The 14669-nt window shown below is 42.6% G+C and overlaps 2 protein-coding genes across 2 annotated transcripts in view; one reads left to right on the plus strand and one right to left on the minus strand.

The window, feature by feature from the left end:
* Nucleotides 1-1055: 1055 nt before the first annotated feature.
* On the minus strand, nt 1056-2281 carry LOC126540325 (NFU1 iron-sulfur cluster scaffold homolog, mitochondrial-like). The gene has a single exon (XM_050187118.3). It carries the CDS (start codon nt 2262-2264, stop codon nt 1485-1487), a length of 780 nt encoding a protein of 259 aa, XP_050043075.1. The 5' UTR covers nt 2265-2281; the 3' UTR covers nt 1056-1484.
* A 229-nt stretch (nt 2282-2510) lies between these two features.
* LOC126540324 (mitochondrial intermediate peptidase) overlaps nt 2511-14669 on the plus strand; it is a 65105-nt gene continuing 52946 nt past the window's right edge. Inside the window, exons 1-5 of the mRNA XM_050187117.2 lie at nt 2511-2850; nt 3369-3542; nt 4045-4133; nt 8327-8474; nt 13231-13349. Coding sequence (XP_050043074.1) covers nt 2683-2850; nt 3369-3542; nt 4045-4133; nt 8327-8474; nt 13231-13349 — 698 coding nt within the window. The 5' untranslated portion in view covers nt 2511-2682. The remainder of the gene's footprint in view (nt 2851-3368; nt 3543-4044; nt 4134-8326; nt 8475-13230; nt 13350-14669) is intronic.

A 14669-nucleotide genomic window follows, 5' to 3' on the forward strand; every position in this document is an offset into this window, starting at 1 on the left:
CCAAAGTGTGGAAACTTATTAACAGGAACAGCAGTGCATTTTGCTGCAAAGCTCTGAGCACATGTTTCTCAAAATTGTTGCAAGGGCCGAAACATTGGGCAAAAGGTTATGCTACAGCCGACTTCAATTCTGCAATTATTCAACACCTCCCCTAAAAGCAATATATTACGATGTTAATTAGTGAAATGTTGATAATTATATTAGAAATCACTGTACACACTGATGTTCACCTCTGCCATGAAGCTGTATCAGAAAAAATTATTGTCTTGTCTAAAAAATCTATTTTTGTTAATCTGAGACAGCCGTCACAGAAACGCAATGCGCACCAGTAATACATAAGGGGAAAAACAAGTGGATTTTGGTATGCTGCAACTGTTTCCTCATCAGTCCCAGTGGCATGCAGTTAAAAAAAAAAAAAGATAACAGATGACAGATGGCATTCTGCACAGTAGCACAGGACCTATACATTGCACTGAGATCCTCTATGTTTCATGTTCCCTTATGTACTTTGCATCCACGAATTGTGCTAAGTAATATGGCAGTGATTTGTTTGTTGATAATCAATATGCAACCAGCATAAGGTAACTGTGTACTCTGGCCACAAAGGTGCATACTGCATTTTGAGGGGCCAGCTTACAAGTAATGAGCCTGCCACATGAGAGAGATGGCACAGCAATGAAATTTTTCAATGTAGACCCCTACAATATATCGTAGCATTCCCATCACTTCTCAAGTCATAATGCACCAATATGGTAAGCAAGCACACTTTTTGGTTGTCGCAATCACCATCACTAGTTACTGCTGCTGGTTGCATTAGATGTGGTTTGTCATCAATGCTTGCACTTTGTTTGATGTCGATGCCTTATCACTTTAATGTTGCACATATGATGATGCTTCCTCCCTTAGTTTTTGCAACATCTTGTCACGAATATGTTTCCAAGATCAACCCTTTCAGTACAGGTGCCGAATGATGGCCTATTAGTTTTCCACTGTGTTGTTTTGTTGACTCACGCATTCCTCAGTGCTTGGAGTGAAAGGTTATTTTCATGCCATAATTTGTGTAAATTACAATGACGCTTTAATGCTTCTACATTTGCTGTGAAATACTAATCGTTTTATGTATAGCCTCTCTACTTGTCAGCCCACTCTTGTACACATCTTATAAACAGTAAAATTGTTCACTTTTTCACGCTTTCAGTTTTCTTTCATTTTATAAGACGCATAAATACATCTGCAACATCACTATGCACAGCACATCCATACAGATACAAGTACACTAGTAAGCAGCACGCATGCAGGCGCTTGCTTGGCACACAAGCTGGAGTGGAACATGAGAATGTCAGCCTGCAGTCAATGCCAGTTTAACTAACCTTATACCAAAGAAACAATCCTCCATGCAACGCAGCCCATTACACTTTCAACGAAAACAGACAACTTCGGAAATTGTGTGTCCTAGCTAAAGTCGCTCACAAACAATTGCAGCGCTACGGATCTACTCCCTTCCTCCGTATCGTATCTTCCAGCTTTTCAAATTCTTTGTTCGAGACTTTCTCCGCCTCATCCACGACTTGCTCGACGCTCTTCACCTCGGGAACATAGAACTGCAGCATATTCTGAATGCCCGCCTTGAGTGTAACCGAGGAACTCGGGCAGCCCGTGCAGGAACCTTGCAGCTTCAGCTTGACGACGCCGTCTTCGAAGCCCATGTAGAGGATGTCGCCACCGTCCTCCTGTACCGTTGGCCTGATCCGCGTCTCGATCAACTCCTTGATGGTTAGCACCGTCTCGCTGTCGCCTTCTTTCGGCTGTGTGTCTTCGGACACCTGGGTCGCGGCACTACCGTCGTCCAACACGGGCAGTCCGGTAGCGAAGAAGTCCATGATGGCCGCGAAGATGTGCGGCTTGATCACTTTCCACTCGGTTTCATCGTCCCCTTTCGTCACCGTGATGAAGTCCGGCCCCAGAAATACAGCTCTGACGCCTTCTACACGAAGCAAATGACGCGCCAGCGGAGAGTCCTTCGCGCTCGCGATGTTGGGAAAATCGCGGGTGCCCTGCTCGAGTACCTTTACATTGGGCAGGAACTTGAGGCAGTTCGGGTTTGGAGTGTCTTGGGTCTGGATGAACATGTGCGACACCCATGATGTTCTGAAGCCTCGACGGTTCCAAGCGTGCGACAACAGAGCGCTGCGATGCAACACGGAATCGTTTCGCAAAACACTCAGGCAACGATTGTGAACCAACGCGAAAATGCGAGCCGCCATTTTTAAAAAGACTCAACCAGCTTGAAATGCATAGACGTATGTACACAATGCGAGAGTAACGAAGACCGAGGCATTGACCGAGGGCAGCTACAACTTGAATGCAAAATACTTAAATAAACACAAGTTTGTTTTTGTATAGTGCGTTTTAGTTCTTTAGAAAGTTTATATTGTTATGTTTAATATCACTTAAAATCTGGTGCGCATCAGAGTACTGACTGAACTTGTGTCATTTGTCCACACGAACAAACCAACATGGCGGCGCCCTGTGACTCTCTAATGCTTTCAGTGTCGATGTTAAAATAATCTTGCGTTTGCGAGAGAAAACAACGAAATTTTAAATATACATCATTGAGAAGCGGGCGATGATGACCTAACGTTCTCACATGTAAACTTGTAATTGGCTGACTCTAGCTGAACAATGTCTAGTGGAGTCATACTTTTGCCCGCAGTGAAACCAGCCTTCGTTCGCGTTGGTTTCTCGTCGAGAATCAAGCGATCTTTGACTACGTGGTCGCGTTTGGCTTCGCGTTTCAATAGCATTGGTAAAAGAAGACCTAACTTTCAATTGGGATTTGGCGAACGTTCGGTGAGTGTACTGCGTGTTGTCCTTGAAAACCCTCTGAGAGGCACTTGCTCGTTTCTTGCGGCGTGTTTTACAACGTTCGACCTGCTACTTGCGCTTTATTTGAACATCAAATTGAAAGCGTTTCTTATGGCTTCATAGTTCACCCTGTAAAAAAACACGAGGGTACTTTATATTTCGCCTTTAATTATCCTAGGTAGTATCTTTGTTATCGCTGCATACGAAACAACAGAAAGCGCTCGAAACGTAGAGGGTCGGCTTGTGACAAAGCCACGAAAAAAAAATATATATAACGAGAATGAAGAACTGCGTTAGTAACGTGTAAAAAGGTGTAGCATGTCAGCTTCCTTGTAGCGATGATGCATTCGTGCAAAAAACGCTGGTGCCTTTGAGGACCCAGCTCTGCATGCACCAACCCAATCATATCTAGACTGTTGATTGATTAGTTCGTTTGCCTTTATGAAAGGCATAACCAACTTCAGCCTTCGTCAGCCATTCTTCCTTCTGTTCATTATTCCCAGGGATTGTTCGGCCATCCAGTGCTGCAGGAGCCGTCGGGTTTCTACCTCTTGAAAGAGCAGGCTGTTAGCGATGCCGAGCAGTACGTCAGAGAAGCCACGGACCCCAATCGAAGGCGCAAAATGGTTCAGGTCTTCGACGACTTGTCAGACGCCCTCTGCCGTGTGGCAGACATGGTTCGTTGTCACTCCTCATTGCAGTACCTTTGTTTATATTCTGCACCACAGAGCAGCGAAAGCTTAAAAGTCTCTGGGCTAACCATGAAAGCATGTTCTGGATGACGGTAACTTTTCTGTGCTTCTGACTGCTGATGCACTTCTATTCTTTTATAGAAAGCATATCAATGAGTCGTTTGTAGACGTCAACAAGTATATATTATTACTCCTCAAATTCAATTTGTATGTGTGCAGTTTGTGACACCTCAGATTCGTATTTTTTAACTTATCAACTTGTCAACATATGTGTAAGCAAAAGCAAGTGTGAGATCGCAGTGTCAAATTTTTTTTAAAGGTTTACGCAAGGTGTGCGAGTGTATCATAAAAAAAAAAGCATTAAGGCATTTGCATTTAGCAAACAAACTGCTCATAAACACGTAAGAGAAGTCTGCCGCTGTTCTTGAGCTGTTGTTTCGTTACTTATTTGCCAGTGTCATTTACTTATTTCTTGTACTTCTGCCAGGCTGAATTCGTCCGAATCGGTCATCCAGAAGGGAGATTTTCCTCAGCAGCTATGGATGCATCTGTTTCCATCAACAACCTTGTTGAGAAGTATGTCTGCCTGCTTTTATTTCTGAAGACACATTATGCTTGTGCACTGGCCAGCCAATTTGGTGTCGTTCTTCTGTCATAATGAATTCTTCCTGTCATTTTTCTTCAACTGCGAGGCTTTTCTTTCGAGGAACCTGTATTCGTTTCCTTTGTAGCAATTAGCTACGTTTGGGTGGATGTCTCATTTTCCCTTAATTACTTCTCTCCACTGTTTGAGTTTCCGTAGAACTATTACGTCAAATATATAGTATTATAACATTTAAAAAAATATGCATTGTGTCCTTTTCTGCGTGCCCTTACCTTCATCCGTGTTCTTAGCACTATTCCCACTCAAAAGTAAATCAAGACTGAAGGACTACGGAAAGAAAATACTGACATATATATCTGTTTATCTTTCTTCGGTAACTGCTTTTCATCAGCCAACAAATGTTAAATGTTATCACTTAGTGCAAGCTGCGCCTGCCTGTATGAGAAGTTTCTGAAATGTAATCAATGGTTCTATCCGTTTCTGTTGTTGGCGAACCTTGTGTAATCTGATTATATGTGCTATGTGAATTGTGTAGTATTTTCTGGAAAGTGCGCGGACATCAGCGATTACACTGGAACCTTCGACCAGTCACGTATAAAAGCTAATGCACTTCGCCCGCTGATCAGATTTCAACAATCGCTGACTGTGCTTACTGCTATCGTTGCGCTTCACTTCAAGTGTCACTTGTTCTGTGGGCACAGGTTGCCCCAATGAATAGCTAGTTTCCTGATTCACAGTTTTGGTACTGTGTTCTTCACCGTCACTACAACGTGACTGTACCTAGGACTTTCAAGGGACTTGACAACCACATCATCAAATGCATCACAATGCATAGGCATCCTTAGATGGACATAAAAGCAAGCGTCACTTCAAGTTAAAGAGATAATTATTCTTATTGTTAGACTAATTGCCATCATTGATAGGCTCAAAATGATGTGGACTGTCGAGATTGTCCCTCTTACCAAGAACATGGATATTGTGGGCAAGAAAATGATGTGGATGTAAAACACAAACAGTGCCATCACTGTAAAAATACATTACTAACTCCCATGACATGACACGCCCTGTTTATGATTGGTACGGTGTCAAAGACTGATAATGGATCTTTCAAAAAAACTCACAGATGCTGCCCCTTCACACTGCTCTGTCGGCTCTGTTTGTGGCAATGTAGCATACTCTTCGTGTGTTCCTTTGATTTAAATTAGATTGTAACTCCCAGCAGAACATGTCCTCAGAGATTGCTGGTTCAGTCATACAGAACACCCTGTTTCGTGCAGGTGGTTTGCAGTGTGAGGGAATTGCAGGGCCTTTTCCATCACCATTTTTCCTTTAACAAATATCCATGCCACAGGGGCATAGTTAATACCATGAAGTGTCTCTTAATTGCAATATCTCTAAAGTTAGTGCTACAAGTTGTTGCTACACAATTTAAGAAGCAGTGAATGCAGCAAATTTGTTTGCAGTCGTAGTATCATAAAAAAAAAAAGAAGCCAACTTCACAATTTTTGGGCCCTGAACTCGTTTAGTGTAACAGCAGCATTCTTCCGCAGTGACGAACACTATGTTATTTTCACTTGCCTGCATTTTACACAAATATTTGTGCTCACCCACTACAGGGGAAAGGGCAAGAAGCCAACAGTTTCAGGGTTCTTGGTTGAGATAAGGGATGGGTGCTGTCATAGGATAATGTATTAGTTTTAGGTAAGACTTAAGAAGTGCAAAATTTAATATAATCCTTCAATGATAATTTTGCCATGAGTGAAATGACGCCATGTCACATGCTAGATTTGAGTGAGAATGTTTCATTTTTTCCTCTACATTCACCGCGCCACTATAGCAAAACCTCATTATGCGTAGTTGGCGGGGAATGTGGATCAGGTAGGCACTAAACTATGTACTAATTAACTGACAGTCACAGATGAGCGGCTATAGACTTACGGGCCAAAAAAGAAACTCTTACTTATAACTCAAACACACTCATGCAGACAAGTTTCATTTGCGAGCAGGCAGCAAAAAATCAGATTGTCACAGTGGAGCATGACATGGGTTTGAATCCCTGTAGTGGCAGTTGGGGACAAATATTTATTTTTCTTTCCTATGTGGTGATGGTGAAGCTGGAAATGATGAGGCAGCTTGACTGACAAGAACACTTCGATGAGAGCAATGGTTGTCAGCATAATAGATTGGGTGGATGGATACACAAGGCAAACACAGTGTCAAGCATCTCGCTGCGGTTTCAGTGAAACATTTAGCAGGTAGAAGTGTAAGAAATGCCACTAAAACGTGAATAGCTATATTTTATATAGAATAATTCTAGTTTAATTGAAAAATATGTTTCGTGTGTAGCATTGTTATCTGTGAGAGTATGCCTTCAATTGCTGAATGAGTTGTGAGGAAGCACTGTGCGGCAAGTGGCGATAGGCGGCAATAATTAATCTAATTTCTTGTGCCCGTGCCACACAGACACAAATCTTGTATCACGTCATAAATGTTGTGAGATTTCTAGAAGGCTTACCTAACAACCTAGCTTGACTGTTCAGTGCTTGTCTTTGGTATTGTTTAAGGCCATGTAATAATGCCAGACCATTTATCACATGTCATTCATGGGGGAGGATCTCATCCTTTTCAGGCAGCCGAAATGTCTCGTCAGAATAAGCATGTAAAAAGAGCTCTGCAATGTTCTTGTTGAATAGTGTGGATAATAGTATTCTCGTTAAACAACTGATCACATGAAACTTATGTGCCACAATTTGCACATACTGAAAGATATCAAATGCTATTTTTTTCATAGTCCATTGAAAATTTTAATCCTTTGCAAATAGATTTGTCTGAACATCTTTTGGTTTTGGATGTTTTAAATATTATTGTTAAAGGAGCAATAGAAGATATCAGCTTTTGAAGTTTCTGTAATGTTGTGCGGGCAATATGGTTGTGTTTAATGCTTTTCAAACATAGTCTACCAACATTTACTCCTTACTCCTGCGAGGACGGAATTTCTGCCCACAGTTTATGTAAATAAATAAATTAAGCAGAAAAACAAAGGAAAGCTGCAATTGCTATTTTTCGTTCCCAGTTAATTCATTTGTATTTGCTATGCTGTAAAGAGAGCCACGGAAAGTATGTGTGGATTGAGTGCCTAAGTGACTGATGTTTTAGCTCCCTGGTATGAGAGAATGCTTAGACATGGGAGCAGTCTCACGGATGCACACGTCATTTGTGCTTGAGCATGTGTCCTTTAGCCCCAATAACATCTGCCGATCAAGTCATCTTTTCCACACAGTACGTGACTTAGGGCAGCATATAAAGAAGTGTCATAGTCTGTACATGGTATACTAGCATGAAAGGGACTGCCTGACTAGTGTCCCATATTGCTAAATGTCCTTGTAAAGGAAAAATTTCTTTGTGAATACAGATTGATTTTGATGCTGTGGGCGTTGGACTCTGAAGAGCAGCATATGTGCAGAAGGGGGAGGCTGTTAGAGGGGTGACATGGAGACCTGAAGGGAGGGTATGTGCAGAGCATGGTGCCACTTGATTGGTTGTAGCAGTGATGACGTATTCTTGTCGCGGTAGATGTGCACCTGCACTCGGTGGCAGCAGAAGAGATGTGCCACAGTGGCAGGTATTGCACCGGTTCTCTGTGTTGGTGTGTTCTGCAACACTACAGAAGTGGTTCCAAATGAAGTCGCCCGTCAGTGAGTAAAAAGTGAGGTAACGTGCGAGGCTTCTTTAACCAAAAGATGAATTCAATGGTGGCAAGAAGCAACAAAGACAGCCGAACGGGAAACTTTGTTTACTTTGATTTTTATCTTTGGCGGATTCTGGATAACCTTTTTTCCATTGGAGTGCCACATTTCACTTTCTCAAGTGTGATCTCTACAAGAACTGAAATTTGGCCGAACTTGTAAGAATTCATACTTGACTAAAAGCGCAAGAAACGAGGACCCAAGAAGGAAAGTCTGACAAAATGAAAGAATGATGTCTACTTTGTATGTAGTTGCCAGCAATGTTCCAAATTGTGCTTATGCAGTTGTCATTCTTCAACGTTGCTGAGGGGTTTCCATTTGTGTTGGAGGCCCCTGTGTGTTCCTACGGGAAGCTGCGTATGCTCTAGTGGCAGTCCGACTGCACGCGATGCCATTAATTTGTCGTTCCATTTTTGCAGGCTCAACACAGACAGGAGGCTGTACGATGCCCTTAATGAAGTGGTGCAAAAAGGGGATGTTGTTCCAACGACAGAGGAGGATGACCATGTGTCCAAGCTCTTTCTATTTGACTTTGAGCAGAGCGGCATCCACCTGGACGAGGCCACAGTGAGTGCAGACCCTTCTCTCTTTTGAATGAGCTCAACAAAAGCATAAAAATTCTCAGAAAGAAGACAAATGTAGAACAGGATCAGCTCTGACTTTCAGCTGCAATTTTATTGCAAATACACAGTTTTCAGCACTGTGAAGAGGTGCAGTGCCGACAAATAATAATTAGAACAGCAATGCGTCTGGCTGGAGATTTTGAGGATAAATTTTTATGAGACTGGTACTAGGGGCAAGACACCTAAAAAAATGGGTAGGCTTTATGGTCTGGCTAGCTTTAGTTTTGCAATTACATTGTGCCCCCAAATTTACTGTGTAATAAAATTGCAATCAATGTACTTTAGTGGAATGAATGATTGGTGATTAACACATTATCATAATGTCCACTGCCAAAAATGTTGCAAAAAAAGAAGGTTGTCTCTTAATCTCTATTACTCTGAATTTTGTAATCGTGCAATGTTTTCTTGTCTTCTTTTCTTGTCTTTGTAATGTTCAATGACAAGCTTGTCCTGTTATGTGTGTCTTCTTTATTGGAGTCTTTTAAAACCAAATGGCCTAAATCAGAGTGCTGCTGCTGTCTGTCTTGGATGGTTAACCCTTTCAGAGTAGATTGTTTTCACCATATGCGAGCGCCCAGGATCGATTTTTTCTATTGGAGATTTAAATTCTTCAGAAGGCACCTATTTCGAAAGAAATTTGCTGTAGTTTTGCTTGGGTGACTGTAAAGGAAAAAAAAGAATATTTTGCATTGGCATAGTATATGTACTGTTTATTCATGAATAACAACAATAAAAAAAAGGAAATAAACTTACAAGAATTAAATATTTGATGCATCATTATACACATAGTTCAAGGCTTAGAAAATGTGCACACCAGAATATTTTGCAAGTCTCAAATGTTCCTGCTCTTGCACTAATATTTACGTCCGTAGAATAATTGAACTGCATAGGTGAGTGCACTCAAGAAAACTATGGTTATGTGCCCTTCAAAAAAGCAAAATGTGTGACAAACTTCCACTAATCTTCATCTTATCGCCAATGAGAGGCATAACCAGAGGCACTTCTCGCGAGTCTCCAAAAAAAGAAAAGGAAACGTACGTGCACCTCTGTGAGCAATAAATGAGTGAGTAACAGGAGGTTGCCTTTCGAGCGATTAGTAATGAGATAGCTATGAGTTTTGCGAGCGCAAGAACCTGAAACCACCCGTGGAACAAAACCCAGACTAATCGCCGCCCGCCCACGCGCGCACCAATGCGCAAGCAGTAGTATATACAGTCGATGACTGATTTTTTAGACCCTCAAGGGACCGCGAAAATGTCCGAAAAATCAGGCAGTCCGAAAAAACAAATATGCCCCCAAAAAACTCAATTTATTGCTTACTATTGAGTTAGAGGCTGGAAAAAGGGATTAATGGTCTTCTGAACCATGCTTCGCTTGCGTGCAAGCAGGTCTGCCTTAATTTCAGTGAGAGTTGTCGTGTCGCCGTAAGCCGACGAAAGAGTTGCAACCGCTTGCATCAGCTCAGCTTGCGTTGGCTGCGCTGCTGCAGGCGAGTTGTCTTCGTCGTCGCTCTCGGATTCTGCAAGCACTTGGCGAATGATTTCTTAATCCGTGAGCCCGGCGCACAGTTCCAACTCGCTGTCCACGTCCGTGAACTGCGAAAACGAGACGGTCGAGGGAATTTCGATGCCTGCAGTGTGAAGGTCGTCGATGAGGTGCTCACTGCCGGACAACTGCTCGACGACACTATGCTCGTCCAAGACAGCCGAGTCGCCATTCAACACAAATCCCGCGTGGCGGAAGCAGTTGCGCAGCGTTGTGGGTGCCACCGACTTCCACGCATCAGCGAGCATGCTAAGTGCTCCAAGCAAATCGACAGAGTAGGCTTTTCCACTGTCGAAGCACAACAACACATGCGAAAGCAAGCATGACCGATAGTTCACCTGCAGGTTGCGTATCACGCCTTGGTCCATCGGCTGTAGGATATTTGTTGTGTTTGGTTGCAAGAATTCGACTCACACAGACTTCAAGTTATTTATGTGCCCGTGTGCAGTGCAGTTGTCGACGAACAACAAACCCTTGCAGCCTTCTAGATCAAATTTCCGATCTAGTTTTCTCACATCGCTTTCAAGAAACTGCTGTGTTATCCATGCCTTCTTGTTCGCCTCGTACAAGACAGGCAGGGACTTTACGCCTTTAAAGCACCTCGGAGCTTTTGATTTGCTGATGACGAGCATCGGCAGCTTTTCTGTCCCCGACATATTGCTGCCGACCAAAACAGTAACTCGTTCCTTACTGTGTTTTCCACCATGGCAAGGGTGACCAGCAAAGGCAAGAGTCTTCTCCAGCATAAACTTAAAAAAAAAGTCCGTTCTCGTCGCAATTGAAAATGTCGTCCGGCGAGTACTCCCATAAGAGCAACTGCAGCTTTTCACAGCAGTAGTCCGCAACGATGCTCAGGTGAACAGCTGCATTTTCGCCGCACAGTTTCTTAAAGCATGCTTTTCGAAGTTTTTTAGACAGCCGTCGCTGACCTTAAATCCTACAATGTTCATCTGAAGCGCCATCGTCTCGGCTTTCTGTTTGAGGAGGGCACCCGAGACGGGAAACTGCGTCTTGAAGCACTGAAGCCGATTCAATCAAATGCGAGCCACAGTAGCGACAGAACGTGGTTTGCGCGTCTCCGCAGCATGACCACGACTAGGCCTACTCGCTAAGCTCGTCAACGCATGACAAACACAAACAGGCAGTTGAAGGAAGAAAGGAAAAAAAAAATGCATTGTGTTACGGCAGTGACGCTGTTGCGGAAGCGGAAGCTGCTAGCATATAGCCTCAATCCAGCGTCCGAGTAGCCATAGAGTTTCTCACTAAAACACCTAGAGGGAAATCTGGTGCCACCGTCTATGGGAGTTTCCTAAGGGACGCTGTGCCGTCATGGGAATGACGGTATATGTGTCTGCTAGGCTTGTGTTGGCTGGTGTTGTAAGAGGCTTCGTCTAAAACGTGGATATGGCTGCACAAATAACGCATTCTTAAAGTAAAATCTTGATAAAATGTTTCCATTCACGCGTATCACATCTTTACTCACCTATAATGCATGACCAAGCGAAGAAAAGCAAGAACAGACAACAAACTGTTTGAAAGTGAGTGCGAATCTTGTCGTCTGTCCTCCAACTTTAGCAGCCCACTGATACTTTTCACATATCATATAATTGTACATGCAATAACAAGTTCTCATAGTTAAACAAAACATGTTCTTGCATAATAATAAAGCTAAAACAGCTTTTTACGTGCTGTTTTAGTAGAAAATTAATCATTGTGCCAGATGGAATGGTGCTTGCCTGGCTCTCCGGGAACGATGCCAATCCGAAGTCACAATATACCGGCGTTCCCATGCATACCACAGAGCAGCACCAGATTTCCCTCTAGGTAATATAGTGAGAAACTCTATGCAAGTAGCTGAGGAACCGCCATGCAAGACCAGCACCGGTTTCGAGGCTACAAGAGGAAAATGTAAACAAACAAGATGGCGGCGGCACAGCTCAAAATTCGCGGCAGTTGTCCCAGCTCATGCTTGGAAAGTGCGAAAAATCGAACAGCCCTCCCTAGAGTGTCCGAAATTTTGAGCCGTGTAATACATTGACTTTATGAGGTATTTCCTGGGGCAGGGAAAAAGTAAGAAAAATCAAGCATGTCCAAGAAATGAGGCGTCCGAAAAATCAGTCGTCGACTGTAGACGTGCCGGAGCAAACAAACCAGCTCTAAAACAAACCATGCAACAAAAACCTAGAGAGGGAGGCACGAGAAAAAAAATTCTGCGTATTCCCACATACTGGCAGCACATGCCAGGAAAGAAAAAGTGAGAAAATTGGTGTGCTCTTTAAACATACAGACAGCGCTGTAAATATACGGCATCAACCATTTTGTACTCGTTCGTGGTGCTGTATATTTACATCATTGACCCTGAAAGGGTTAAAGCAAGCTTTGAAGTTAGATTAGGCAGCACTCTTATATTCCTGATATATACCTGTTGGACAGTCGAATTAACAGGGGTTAAAGATGCTTTCAAGGAACTGCAGTTGAATCTCAATTATTCCAGCATTTGTAGTCCAAAATTTTAGCTAACTTGAAGCAAATCCTGAAACATTTATGGTCCCTAATGTGCATTTCGAAACTTCTTAATTCAAAAAAGGTTGAAGTTGGCTTTTTGTTTTATATTCAAGTGCTTCGCAATGGGCTTTTTGTGTTCATTTGTTGACTACAGTTTATGAGTTGTTACAGGATCAATTATGTCCCAGGGGGAGATGGTTCCCTATTTCCGAAGTGATGGTGCAACTTTGTTTTCAAGTTTATGTCACTTTCTCACTTACGAATGCTTTCTTCTCAGCAACAGGAGTGTACTTGCTATTTTCAAACATCAATTCGTCAGATAATCTCGATAAATTTCTTGTTAAATGACTCTTCAAGGCCAAGAAGCATCTTGTCTGAATACTGCCAAGAGTTGTCACTTGTACTTCCTTCTTCAGTTTGCCTTCAATCAAAACCAGACTAATGCTCTGTGCAAGTCAAGTTACACGCTATACATGCTGTTTTGCATTTTCTGTAGCTGATTATGTAGAGTGAGCATGAGTACTCAAGCATATAATTGATTGCATCTGTTTCCTTGTTGAACATGCTGATTCCCAGTTAAAAAGGCTCAAAGGTTAATTTAAGAACATTGATTAATTTTGTATGTGTTGCTTATGTCTGTTTATTTCCAGCGTAAGGAAGTTGTGGCTCTCAATGACTTCGCCCTTCATGTGGGGAGCCACTTTGCCAACAATGCATTGCAGCCTCGTTCTGTGAAGAAGGCGCATCTCTCGGAAAGTGTCCGTGGCTGGTAAGTGATGTGTTGTGATTTCATGACTGGTGTGGCATGTCAGTTGGTTATTGACATGGCAGCCTCCTCGGATAGCCAGGGGCTCTACGAATAGATTTGGAGTGGGCATAGATTGACACTTGGCAAACAACATTTAGCATGAATGACAGATACAAAAGTTGGGGGTTAACCGAGGGGCCCGATTTTTATTAGTCATATCATGAGAAGCCAACAAACACTGACACCAAAGACAACATATGGGAAATTACTTGTGCTGAATAAATGAAATAAAGAAACGGTAAATGAATGGAAATTAAAGTGGATGAAAAACAACTTGCTGCAGGTGGGAACTGAACCCACAACCTTTGCATTTCGCGAAGGTTGTGGGTTTGCTTTGGTGTCAGTGTTTGTTGGCTTTTCACGATATGACTAATAAAAATCGGTTCCCTCGGTTAGCCCCCTTTCTTCTCGTTGATTACATAACGAGGGTCTCGAATCCGGCAACATTGATGCCTTCAGGTAGCATATGTGGGTTTATTGACCGGTTGCCTTCACCCAAAAAGATCACGTTCTCGTGACGCCTGCGGCAAAAAGGACGTTCCACGTCCGCCGCCAAGGTCTGTGAGTGGTGGCGCTGGCTAACACTCCCAGGGTTCTACTAGGACACATAAATACCCAAGAAAGTTGGTGGGCAAATGGCGCCGCGGTAGCTCAATTGGTAGAGCATTGCACGCGAAATGCGAAGGTTGTGGGTTCGGTTCCCACCTGCGGCAAGTTGTTTTTTCACGCACTTTAATTTCCATTAATTTACCGTTTCTTTATTTCATTTATTAAGCACAAGTAATTTCCCCTATGTTGTCTTTGGTGTCAGTGTTTGTTGGCTTCTCATGATAGATACAAAGGTTGCGACATAGGTGTGTCTGTTAGTGACTGACTAAAATATGTTATTAAATTGTGCAGTCAAATCAAAAGTCTTGTTTTGTATCGATGTAATCAAATGCGATTTTATCAGTTGAATAAGGAATTCTTATTTTGGAATGGCATAAGGTAAAAGGTCACATAAATCTGGATAAAGTGACATTCTGTGGTGAAACATTGACATAATGTAATGTCCTTCCCCTCCCCCACATGTAACTTGAGGGGCACTCGAGGGGTCATGAAATTGAAAGAATGTGACTGACCCCGTGTAATATGACTAACAAACACATTTTTCCTTGGTAAAGAAAGAAACATTATAAAAACGTTATTATGCAAGCATAATCCAACCATAATTTAATAGCCAAAATCCAGAACACAGGGATGGAAGTGCTGCAGCAATTGTGCTATCTTGCGCCAAACCAC

Source organism: Dermacentor andersoni, chromosome 2 (assembly GCF_023375885.2).
Source record: "Dermacentor andersoni chromosome 2, qqDerAnde1_hic_scaffold, whole genome shotgun sequence".
NCBI lineage: Eukaryota > Metazoa > Arthropoda > Arachnida > Ixodida > Ixodidae > Dermacentor > Dermacentor andersoni.

What these genes read in the sequence shown, in the direction of transcription:
- LOC126540325 (XM_050187118.3), bottom strand. Translation starts at nt 2,264, where the DNA reads ATGGCGGCTCGCATTTTCGCGTTGGTTCACAATCGTTGCCTGAGTGTT.